The following is a 12,445-nucleotide window of genomic DNA, read 5'->3' as shown; positions in this document are numbered from 1 at the left end:
CGTAGATCTTCGACTGGCTAGGATCATGCCAGGGAACCAAAAAGTTACTATAAATTTACAGATAAATTCTGAAAATTTAAAACTAAAGTTACTATAAATTTACAGATAAAACTAGGCCCAAATGTTTTTTCCATTTTTTAAAGTAGAAAAACAATGTTTTGAATGGGATGTTACAAGTTGTATATACATCAAAGAAAGAATTAGTCCCCCCCCCCCCCCCCCGCTCTTTCCAACTAAAGTCAATCTTAGTGTCCACCAACAGTGGAAAGTAAATCGGCAGTTAATTTAGGTTGCCTACTGCTGATTTAGAAACTTAGTATTGATCAAGTTAGTAAACTAGTTCATTTCAATTGCTTCAGAAAACATCATTCCAAGGTTGTTTCTACACTTTGTAATGGTGTGATGAAAATGAAACATTTCAAATATTTTTTAATAAAAGAAATTCAATCATTAACCATGCAATGTAGTATGAAAAAAAAAAAAAAAGAAAGAAAGAAAGAAAGAAAAGTGACGATATTTTCCTCTTATGACTCTTTTTTAATAAACTACATAACCAATTCAAAGCAGACACTTTTATGTTGCAATATAAAAAGAATACTCTTCGAAACAAAACCTGCGGCTTTCATCCAAATTAACATAGAAAATGCAAAGGAAAGGCTAAATTAAATTTTACAGATTTCTTCCTAACCTTAATATTTTCTGCAGGATGATAAATTTTCCTGCAAATCTCTTTACAACATTTTAGGTAAGATGGTATGATTTTTTTTAAAAAAGAATATATCTAAATCACATGGTAAACTATAATATTGAATTTATCAAGAGTACAAATATTTGTATAAAGAGGGTTTTTTGTTAGTTATTATAACAAAATTAATGCAGTACCTTAATAGAAGTTTCCACTTTGAGAAGTGCACAGAATATGTTTTATAAAAATCATCTTTTTCTTTCTTATGATATTCTGGAACACTCTCTAGAATTTCCTTCAATTCTTTTATATTTGTTTTTTCTATTTTTACATTTGAGAGAGTTTTGTTTGATGTACTGCATTTCTTCTGCCTTTGTGCTCGAAAATAGCTTTCTGAGAAAGCGTTCTAAAAAAATAATCATAAAATTAAAAATTTCATGTAACCTTTAACAAAGAACTGTGTTTAAGAAATGCTAAAGCAAAATTTATGTACAACTAGCATTCCCGTACCTGGCATTGCTCGGGTGATGGAATTAGCAGGGGTTAACAGTGCTTGGTGCACCTAGTTTCGAAAATCCCCTATAATAATTACTTATTACCTATAACTTTTTCTAATTTGGGGAGGATCCCGGGGCCCCTGGACTCCTTACATGCCTTTGTCCTTAACCGATCTTTAACTGTTATTAACGATCCTTTTAAAGTATTGATTATCTTTACAAACACAGGCCATCCACATTTTATTGATATACCTATGTTGACCTCTATGACCTCCTATGATATACCTATTGATATACCTATCTAAGCAAGAACTTCTTTGTACACAACACTTTTAGTTTTTTTTTTTTTTTTTTCTGGTGCTAAAATTATTAAGCTGCTTGATGAACTAACTGACTTTGGTGCGAGCTACATAACATTGGCCGTGTGAAAAAAAGTCTTCTCTTAAATCGGTTCCTGCTACTTTTAATGTCTGTCCTTGTGACTTATTAATGGTTATTGCAAAGCAAACTTTAACAGGAAACTGCACTCTTCTAAATTCAAAAGGATAATCCGCCTGTGATGATGTTCTTAAAAACTTCGTTTCTAGTTTTGAAAAAATGAAAGCAATAGACAGAAACATTATGATTTGACTTGAGAAAAGCCTCGAAGAACCACGTGAGAAACAAAAACAATATCAAATTTATAGTTCGCTATCGACCAAAAGTTGAGATGAAATACTGAATAATGATTTGAATGGAGGAAAGCCTTCGAAAATAAGGGATTTGAATTTAATGACAGGTTTTAATTTCGCAGAAATTAAGAGATTTTAATTAATTTCTCCCGAACTAATTGAGATTTCGAAAAATCTTTTCTTAGTGGTTACTTTCGTAATCATGCGGACATGCCTGCCAAATTTCAAGTCTGAAGCTTCAGCGGTTTCGGCTGTGCGTTGATATATATATATATATATATATATATATATATATATATTTATATATATATATATGTATATATATATATGTTATCTCAGGACATTGATTTTTATATATTAAGATATTTTAGCTAATTGGGAGAAAGAAAAAATTTAATATGAATTAGTCGAACTATGAATGTTATTTTTAATCCTCAAGCAGTCGCATATCCTTTAGTCTTTTCCTTGTCTGTTGTTATACATTTTGATCTATCCTACCATCCCTTATATTGATAATGGGGCCCATCAGTGCAGCTGACCTTTAGTAACCCCCCAACCCTCACAGAATTCTGAAAATTTCTTTTAATATTTAAAGTTTGCTTAGCTTATGGAAATGTATGTCGTCATTCAGACCAGTAGCGAGACAACTAGACTGATAACCTAAAGCTGACAGTAGCTTTCTTTTAGTGCAAGCTAAAATTATTGTTCTTCATTACGCACTTTTGCATAGCAAATGTTATCTATTCTATTAACTGAAGCAAACCTTAAAAGAAATTATTCAAAATTCTTTTTTGTCTCATCGATTTCTGGGGCGGGGAAAAGACCGAAATCCAAGCACTAACATAATATAAAAAGACACGACTATACCAAGGTTAATATAAACTAACATTTAGTTTCCCTATTTAAAAACATTTATGAGCAAGAACACTGAACAGATCAAAAAATTACACACACACATACATGCATATATATATATATGTATGTATAAATATCAGGGGCGATTTGGTGCAGGAACAATGTTTTTGTAACACTGCTTTTTTTGATAAATTTTCCATTCACACACTATTGATCCTGATTTAGGATTCAATTAATTCCTATTGGTGCTCTGGTAATAACAAAAATATGAATTCACCCCTGATATATATATATATATATATATATATATATATATATATATATATATATATATATATATATATATATATATATACTAGCTGTAATTCTCGGCTTTGCACGGTCTACCTCGAAAAAAGTTATGTCAAGTGAGGCATGTTCAACAATCAGGCTTCAATTAGAGAAAAAAAAGTACTGTTAAATTTCCCATCAAAATAATCCTTTTTAAAGAAAGAAAACGGCAAATCAAAAATTCCTGAATAGATTAGAAGCAACTGCCCTGATTATCTTCTGCTGGCAGTACAAAAAAAAAAAAAATAATCGCCAAATAATAATCAAAAAGGGATATTTTTACCTCAAAAAAAAAAAAAAAAATTAGTCACAGTCGAGAAAAAAACAGTGGCAACCTTCTGAATTGTTTTCACACAATTGAAAATGAGATTGCGCATACGATAATTTTCCAATGTAAAATTCCATTAGGCTTAAAAATTCTTTTAAATTTTTTCCCAGTGATTTTAGTCTTGTTTTTTTTTTTTTAAATTCGAAGGAACTAATACAATTTCAGGCGTATTTCAGGCTTTTGAATGGTGCTAAATTTGAACTGGATAACTATTTTGGGAAGAAAGAGCCATCTAATGCTATCTTCGGGCCCTAAAATTAAAATTCAAATGGTTCAGTTCTTTTTTGGCATTTGAAACCCCCCCTCAACTTTAAGTTTAAATGATGCAGTTTGTGCCACTTTTAAATTCTAAAATTTTGTTTATTTTTATTTATTTTTTTTTGAAATTATTTGACTTTTTACAAAATTAATTCTTTTTTCACAAAATTATTTGATTTTTCACAAAAAACGGACCCTGTGAAAAATCCTGGACAGACCCCCTGGACTTAATGAAACCGCTTTTGATAACAAGAGTGTGCTCTTTTGGCACAGTTGTTACTTATTCATATTCTGATCTTTTTAAGCTACAAGCTATTTAATGTGAATATTGGGAAAATATAAAAACTCAACTCTATCAATAAATGATGGCAAACAAATAAATGGTATCAAACAGATTGAATAGATAACCTCAAAATGTGATAGGTCAAGTCAGTTAGTATTTTTACCGGCCTTATTATTTATCATTACCTACACTGAGGTACTCGAATAATTGCTATACCAAAAATGGAAAGCTTAAAATGCATTTCAATAAGATTTAAATGAATAAAATAAAAGCAAAGACAATGCATAATTTTCAATAAAAAGATAATATTTGTTTAGATTCAAATCTTAAATATACTTACTACAGAATTCTTTTTTTGTAGTTTGGGTGTTTCACAAGCATCTTCAGAACGAAACTCAAAATCACTATCAGTATCTGTCTCATCAGAATTGGTTTCATCACTATCTTCTGGGTCTGTATCTATATTTTGAAGTTTTAAGCTTGCTAACTCTGGAAGACAATCAAATAATATTTTATTACTCCAACATACCGCAAATACATTACTTGGATTTTCATGTTAAGAAGGATAATTCCTGTAAATATTTTTTTAAACCATGCATATGAATTTTGTTTTCATAATTTTGAATATCAACTAGGAACACTTTCCCAATATTTTTATGAAAACTTAACCCTCGGACGGTCTTGGGTCATGAGTAAGATGTGTGATATTCTTCCCCATGAATTTTTTTTTAGTAACTTGCAAATCAAGTGCCCTACATTCCATCAATGCTTAGCTACCATTCTCTGCCTTGGACTGTTTGACAATGAACATTTTCCATCAGAAAAATAAGTGTAAAATGCTTTTGAAATGTGCTTGTTAGGGCGGGATAAAACGTTCAAAACTATCAGAGGGTTAAGTTAACTAATTATAATTAATGTAAAATAATCAAATGTATATGAACCAGTGGCGCACACAAGGAAGGGTCCAGGGGGTCCGGACCCCTCCCATAGCTCTTGCATTTTTCTTATTTCAACTGATTATGATTCTATGTACTTTATACACAAAATATTTCCAAACAAAGAAAACAAGAATTTCAGTTCTAATAATAGGGAAAAAAATCCTATTGTTAAAAGATTTTTTAGAAAATGTGTACATTTCTTGTAACGAATTGCACAAGCGAGAGATCTTTCTCGACTTTGAGAAGGCTAAAAACATACTTAAGTAGTACTATGTATAATGAACGTTTAATGTGTTCTTGTACTGCTGAATTCAAGCAATGTCACCATCACACACTGAGGAAGTTATAAATAAAATCGAAAAATGAACTGGAAAACTAAATTTTACTCTACGATGTTTTGTAAACCTATAGAGGCAGACTATGGGTGACTGTAAATGAAAACAGAGTAATAATAATGTTTTTAGTTTTGTAATTACAGGTTAAAATGATATTTTTCTTGTTCTTCAGACTTGATGCTTCTTATACTTGAAATTTGGGCATCTGTTTTCATTTATGAACAATGATAAAAGTAAATACATTGCATAAATTCGTTTGCTTTCTGGTAATTTAAGTATATTTTATTAATATTTTTTATTAATTAGTGCTAATTAATTAATTAATAATTTATTTTTTACTGTTTTTGTTCTCAAGAATCAATAAAATCAAGTCCGGCATATTGGGGTATGGTATGAAAATGGGACTTTTAACTATGGACCCTCCCCTTGCAAAATTTCTGTGTGTGCTACTGATATGAACCAAATGCATATACTTTATGCAATTCAATACTATTATACAAAAATATAACAAACTTAATAGCTATTTTGAAACACATTAACTTCAACTACAAAGTAAAGAAACTTTCCCTCAGATTAAAAACAGGGCAGGATGCTCTCTGATAAAAAGACATACCAATTCAATTAAATGGGCAATTTCTTAAACTAATTTTGTAGTAAAAAAAAATATATATATATTTTTTATTGTTTTTGTACTCAATATGTATTCAAAACTGAAAGTACTTTGTAATAGCCAATCTTTTCTTTCAATCTTCTTACACTATTCTAGTGGGAAAATGACATGTTTAACAATGAGAATGGTCAGAAAAAAACCATAATTTTCGGAGAGAAAAAAATCAGCTTTATCATAAAGGTTTTTTTTTTTTTTTCAGAAAGAATATATTTTCAGCTGGAAAAATTGAAAATTTTGAAATTTCTAGAACAAAAAATGCACTCATTAATTTGTAACCTTTACATAATAATGTTTTTTTATGTAGATATATAAGTTCAATGTCCCACATGAAAACATCTAACTTTGATGAAGCAGGAAGCTATTAAGTTACTATTTTAGTTAAGTCTGTACGTCAAGTATTATTTGCTATTTTTCTCACAAAAACTCTAATGCAAGGCAGAAATACATAATAATGTTAAATAATAGAAAGTTTAATACATGGCCATTTAATGTGTGTGTATATATCACAAATATGTATAACTGGAATTATACTTCAAAAAATAGCAACATTGTGCTAAAAAAATTTTTAAACAATTTATGCAAAAAAAAAAGTAAACCATCTGTTTAAATAAGATAAATAAATACCTTTGTGCTGAACAGTAAAGTAAGACAAAACAACGTTAGATGAAGCACAAATTGCAAATTTGTGCTTCATCTAACGTTGTTTTGTCTTACTTTTTTCATCTGTTTAAATGTTGTTTTAACTTCAAAGGGGATAGGCGGGCATATTTAATGATGCAAAAAAAAAAAAGGACAGCATGCATCAAAGGTTGATTTAAAAAAGTGTCAGGATGCCATACATTCCTAAAAATGTGTGGGGGAACACTTAAAAAAAATTAAGTAACTTTCTTGTGATAAGTTAAATCTCAATTAATTCTTTACTTACTCTATGGAATAAAGGTGAACTAAAATCAACCTATGATATAATAAATGAAACCTAAGACATATTAAGAGACTTAAATGGGGGGGGGGTTAAAGATTGCTTTGACTGGAAAATAAACATTTAACTCTTTTCTTCCCCTTAGTTCACAGGTTGTGCTTTTTGTGGTGAAAATAAAGGCTAAAATAATTAACTTTATTTTAGTAATACTATACACAGCTAAAGTAAATTTACCTTGTTTAATTTTCTGGCGTAAAACATAGCCATGCTTTTCATCTGAAATTTCTGGCTCTGGTTTTTCAGTATTAGCACAACACAAATCATTTTTACTTCTTGCAGGTTTTTCTGAAACTATTTCAAAATAAACGAGAACATTAAATTAAAAAACCAGTAAGCAAATTTTAAAAGGTACAAAATAAATTTTTCAAACATCTGCAAAATTGAACCATGGCAGAGGGTCATATCCAAATACATTTTCAACCAATTCTTGATTACTCGAATCTGGAGGGACTAGAAAGAAACTTGGACTTATCAGAAGTTGGATGTATCCCTAGTTTTGGTTTCAATATGTCAGTAATAAAGACATAAAATATTTTAATAAAGATATACAGTGGCTCCCAAAAGTGTTCGTACACTTTGCAATTTTGTAGTAAAACCAAAATAACGCAAAACTGAATTTGAATATGAAGTCCAATTTTTTTTCACACCATTTTTATGCCATTCTGAATAAAACCCAGTAGTTTTTTCAAAATATTCCCAGATTTTATTTTTGAAATTTGTCAAAAAATGAAGAGACGGAGAAATAATACGCCACAAAAGTCATCGTACGCTCAAATTTTTTCGAATAAATTCATGATTAAAACTATCATATGTCATTTTTTTTATTAATTTTGCATTGTGTTGACCCTTAAAAGTCATTTGGCTTTAATTTTTTTTTATTTATTCCTTAATATTGTGCTTATTATTTTAAAATGACTGGTATTTGGAAAACACCACAAACACAATTCGAAATTTGAATTGTTTCCTCACAGTAGCGGTAAATTGGTTTGAAATGTCTCTAAATTAGGTAATTTATACCATTCTATAGTGAAGTGCTTGATAAAATGCTTTAAAAACAAGAATCGGATCGAAAACACGGTAAGAAAAGGTAAACTAGCAAAGTTAACAATGCGTGATTGGAGGTTTACAGTTAAAAAAATTATGAAAAGTACACATTTGAGTCCTGAAAAAATTTCTGAAGAATTGAATGAAACATTTTACGTTTAATTTTCACCTAAAATTGTTCGCCAAGTTCTCTGATTAGCTGAATTAAATGGGACCTCTTCCTGCAGAAATTTTCTTGTTCATGCGAATAACAGTAAGCTTACGCTTTCCGTAGCAAAATCAATGATAAATAAGCTCAAAACGTTTTGGAACAACGTCTTACTTATAGATGAAAATAAATTCAACATTTTGGGTTAAATAGTTGTATAATTGTAAATAGAAGAAAAAATGAGGAATTTAATCTGAAGAACTTAGTTGGATCAGTTAATCAGGACGGTGAAGGTGTTTTAGTGTGAGGGTGCTTTACAGCATCCGGACTTGTAAATTTGGAATTTTTTGATTAAATAATGAATCATGCTGTTCATTTAAATATTTTAAAAAGCAATTTTAAACTATTAGCCCAAAATTTGGTAATCGGAAACAACTTTGTTTTTTATCGAGATAACGATAAGAAGCACACGTTTGCGTTTGGTGCCTCAAAAATTGTCCTTAAGCTTAAAAATACCCCCTCAATCTCCAGATTTGAACTTAATGTAACATATTTAGAGATATCTGGGGGCTAGATTACGAAAATACAGCTTTGAAATGAAAATAGAGCTAGAAACAGTAAGACTCAAACTGTGGTTGAACACTTACTCAGAAATTACGCGAAAAAAGAAAGAAAAAACAATGAAATCTATTCCCGGACGTTTAAAAGCTCTTTTGATACTGCATGATGTTCTACTAAATAATAACTTTGTAAAAAGTTAGATTATTTACTAATTTTTTGACATTTTTAATCTCATATATTGATAATGGGATAAAATGGGTATATGGTTAGGCTTATCATTCCAGCAAGTTGTTTTAAAAGATACAACAGCATATTTTCTTTTAAATGAATGTTAATTCATTTGTGGTTAATTTAAAATGATTGAATCATAAAAGTATGCAATGCCATGACTTTATAAAATAAACTTCGCTCCATCATAACAAATAATAAGAAGCCAGCGGTATACTTCTTTTAGAGTTTTTGCGCACTTGCGTACAAAATAAAAATTTCCTCAGAATATGCTGGGCCTAGCCTGTTGCTGGTCGTCACATTTGTATTTGATTGCAATCAGATGCTACCAATTTCTCTAATGTACCTTTAAATTCTCAGAACACATCCTCGTTTCAATCCGAAAATTATACTTGACAAAGCACGATTTCGTCACCTTATAAAGATTTGAAAAGTGCAATATTGTCTGCAATTTCAGCAAGAGCTTCAGATTTGACAATTACCTGCATGAGTTATTTAAAACAACTTAAATGTATGCTGGCAAATACAGGAAGTATTGACAAATATGTTTCAGGAAGGCTAAGAGTTGAAAGTGAAAAAAATAATGAATTAAAAAACAAGAAAATAAAAAATAGTGGAAAAAGAAAGTTTCCATTCAGAGGAAGTATCTGGAAAACTGCTAAAAATATGCTTATGAAGCAAAGTTTAACCACAGGTGCCTGGGTATAAATATTATACTTAGAGGAAACAAGCAAGAAAGAACTTATTGGCAAATACATGGCTGTTGAGGGAAATATGAGAAGAAATATTTTTAAAAAATCCGAGATGGGGGATTTTTATTTTTCCTGATATAGACGACATGGAATTCATCGAAAAACATAAAATAATAAAAAAAATTAATGAGCCACAATTTAACAATCGAGGATATTACTTTTTTTTAAGGAATGACAAGTATGGATATCATGCATTGAAAGAAACCTCATTAATATTTTGTCAAATTTACTGTTTCCATTATTTTTTTAAAATTAAATTGTAAAATTTTGTTAACTGACTCTTAAGTCTATATTATCACACTGTATTGAACAAATAGTATGCTTTTTTTATCACTTCTTTGACTTCAATACCCATTTTACCCCACAGGCTACCCATTTTCACCTGCATGGGGTAAAATGGGTATAGAAAACATATAGTCATAAACACTCCTCTCAAAAATAAATTTGCATCAAATTATGTGTGAAAATCATTTAATGCTACTCTCAACATATGTAATGTATACATAAAACAAAAAAAAAAAAATTAGAAACAAAATATTTCGACAAAAATAGTCGAGTCAAAATCCAAAAGTAGGCTATTTTATACCCATTTTACCCCACCTGACCCTATACCTGATAAAATTACAGAACATATATATTATATTTTTTAATGAAAATATCTATAATTGAGATCAAAATATTAAGAACAAAATCATAAAACAAAAATTAATCTTTCTGTTTATTCGTATTTCATTTTTGTAGGCCAATCTGCCATTTAAAGTTTTGCCATCAAGTTTTGTGATTTATGGAACAGTAAATGCTGAATCTTTTACATAAATAGTTCTTCAGCAGCACATTCATTTTCTTCCGTGTCTGTGGTTTGTGCAAACTCTTCCTTTTGTTTGTTGGAATAACTTTAGGCCACAACTAGAATCTGTAAACTTTTGAGAGCACCCCCTGCGCACAGGGAGAGGGAATTATTAGTCAATAAAAGTGTAAGCAAAGTGTTTTGTAACCAGGAAGTTTTCTCAAAATACAAGGTTTTAACTACATAAACATTTTTTTTTTAAATTTTATGGCACACTTAAAAGAAAAAAAAAAAAGAGTGCTTTTTAAAAAAAGTAAAACTATCTATATTCGGGAACCATACACTAGTTTCCACTAAATATTAATCAATTTTCTGAAATACAACCTCTCAATTTTCCATGTAAAAAATATATGCTAATAACTGTCGCACAAGGAAGAAAAAGGCCTCTTGGGAAACATGCTAGCATAAATTGAATAATACAGAGAAGAGTTTCCTTAGATACAGTAATTGTAGCTACATCTTAGTGTAATGAGCAGTGCTTAACTGCTCACAACCAACAATGCAAAGAATAAAACTGCATTTCCAACCACTGAAATGGAATTATGTTTTTATTTTCAACAACAATGCTAGAAAACAAAAGTCATTACATAAGTTTAGAGGGAATAATTTTCACTCGGGGGGGGGGGGGGAGAATGATACCCTCAAAAAGTAAACATTCATAAAAAGTAACGCAAGCAAACCTGAACGCTTTCGGGGTGACTTTTTAACGCTTTTGTTTTTGATACTTTTACTTCTCAACATGGCTGTTTTTGTTTTTCGATAGAGATCTAAGCTTGATGTTTCACTTAAAAAAAAAAAAAAAAAAGCAGCTAAGAAAAACAGAACATGTATAAAATCATTTGTTGTCAGCGCTAGTGAAAACTTTGTTTACACTTTTCGCGCGTAAAACACAATAGTGTTGCCAGTATACAAATTACTTGAAAAATTAAAGAGCTCAAACTGGAATGCAACGAGAATGGCCCGTTCTCAAAGGTTGTGTTCGTATACCTCAACCGATCAACTGGTGACTGCTACTGCTGTCATTGGTTGTGTTCGACAAATCAACCTGGTTACTAACCGCAGCGTTCTATGATCAAACGGTGACCGGTAACTCACCGTTTAAAATAATGACGTCACCACCGATGCTTTAGCTTTAGCTGACGTCATTGCTGTTACATGATCAACCTAGAGCCGCTATATAGACAGGCCGATGCATCAGCTTAAGTTTAGCCTTTTTGGATCGGATTTTTCATTGTTGCACTGCCAGGGTTACCATAACAAAGTTTCGGATTTCGCCAAATTTGCCGAAAATAATACTTTATTTAATAAACAATTCACGTGCCGCAAATAATCGCTCGCAGTGAGCAATCACCAAACTTGATTACTCGCCAGAAAAGACAACCACTCAAACACGCGCTCCGATCCAAAAGGGCTGATCTTAAGCTGATGCTTCGGCTCGTATATATAGGGGCCTTAGATCAACCTAAAGCCCCTATATATACGAGCCGGCGCATCAGCTTACGATCAGCCTTTTTGAATCGGAGCGCGAGTTTGATTGGTTGTCTTTTCTGGCGATTGTTCGCGCTTGGTGATTGTTCAATGCGAGCGATTATTAGCGGCAAGTGAATTGTTTATTAAATAAAGTATTATTTTCGGCAAATTTGGCGAAACCCGAAACTGTGCTGTGGTAACCCAAGCAGTGCAACAATGAAAAATCCGATCCAAAATGGCTAAACTTAAGCTGATGCGTCGGCCTGTCTATATAGCGGCTCTAGATCAACCTAAGAGCCGCTATATAAATATATAGGGGCCTTATACCTAGGCGCCTATTATAGTATATACTAGCAGTACCCGCACAACGATGCCCGTGCTAAAAATTTAATGGAAGTCCGTTGAATAAAATAAATTGACGCCCCCTCCCCCTCTGATGTGAAATGATCGTTTTTCTTCGTATAAAATGCATACACACCTTTTCAAAAAAAAAAAAAAAATAATAATAATAATAATAATAATTCTTTGGAATTTAAAACTTTTCGTCAAATCGTTAAATTAAATTT

General features: G+C 30.9%; 1 protein-coding gene across 1 annotated transcript in view; it reads right to left on the bottom strand.

Moving 5' to 3' along the window:
• The window catches only part of LOC129227980 (origin recognition complex subunit 2-like), a 28,631-nt gene extending 17,372 nt beyond the window's left edge, over positions 1–11,259 (bottom strand). The window contains exons 1-4 of the mRNA XM_054862606.1: positions 11,090–11,259; positions 7,004–7,120; positions 4,248–4,396; positions 883–1,091 (exon numbers count right to left, since the gene is read on the bottom strand). Coding sequence (XP_054718581.1) covers positions 883–1,091; positions 4,248–4,396; positions 7,004–7,120; positions 11,090–11,150 — 536 coding nt within the window. The 5' untranslated portion in view covers positions 11,151–11,259. The remainder of the gene's footprint in view (positions 1–882; positions 1,092–4,247; positions 4,397–7,003; positions 7,121–11,089) is intronic.
• Positions 11,260–12,445: the final 1,186 nt, after the last annotated feature.

The sequence above is a fragment of the Uloborus diversus genome, chromosome 8 (assembly GCF_026930045.1).
Source record: "Uloborus diversus isolate 005 chromosome 8, Udiv.v.3.1, whole genome shotgun sequence".
Lineage (NCBI taxonomy): Eukaryota > Metazoa > Arthropoda > Arachnida > Araneae > Uloboridae > Uloborus > Uloborus diversus.
Note: the sequence above shows the minus strand (reverse complement) of the source record. Positions and strands in the feature narration are given on the sequence as shown.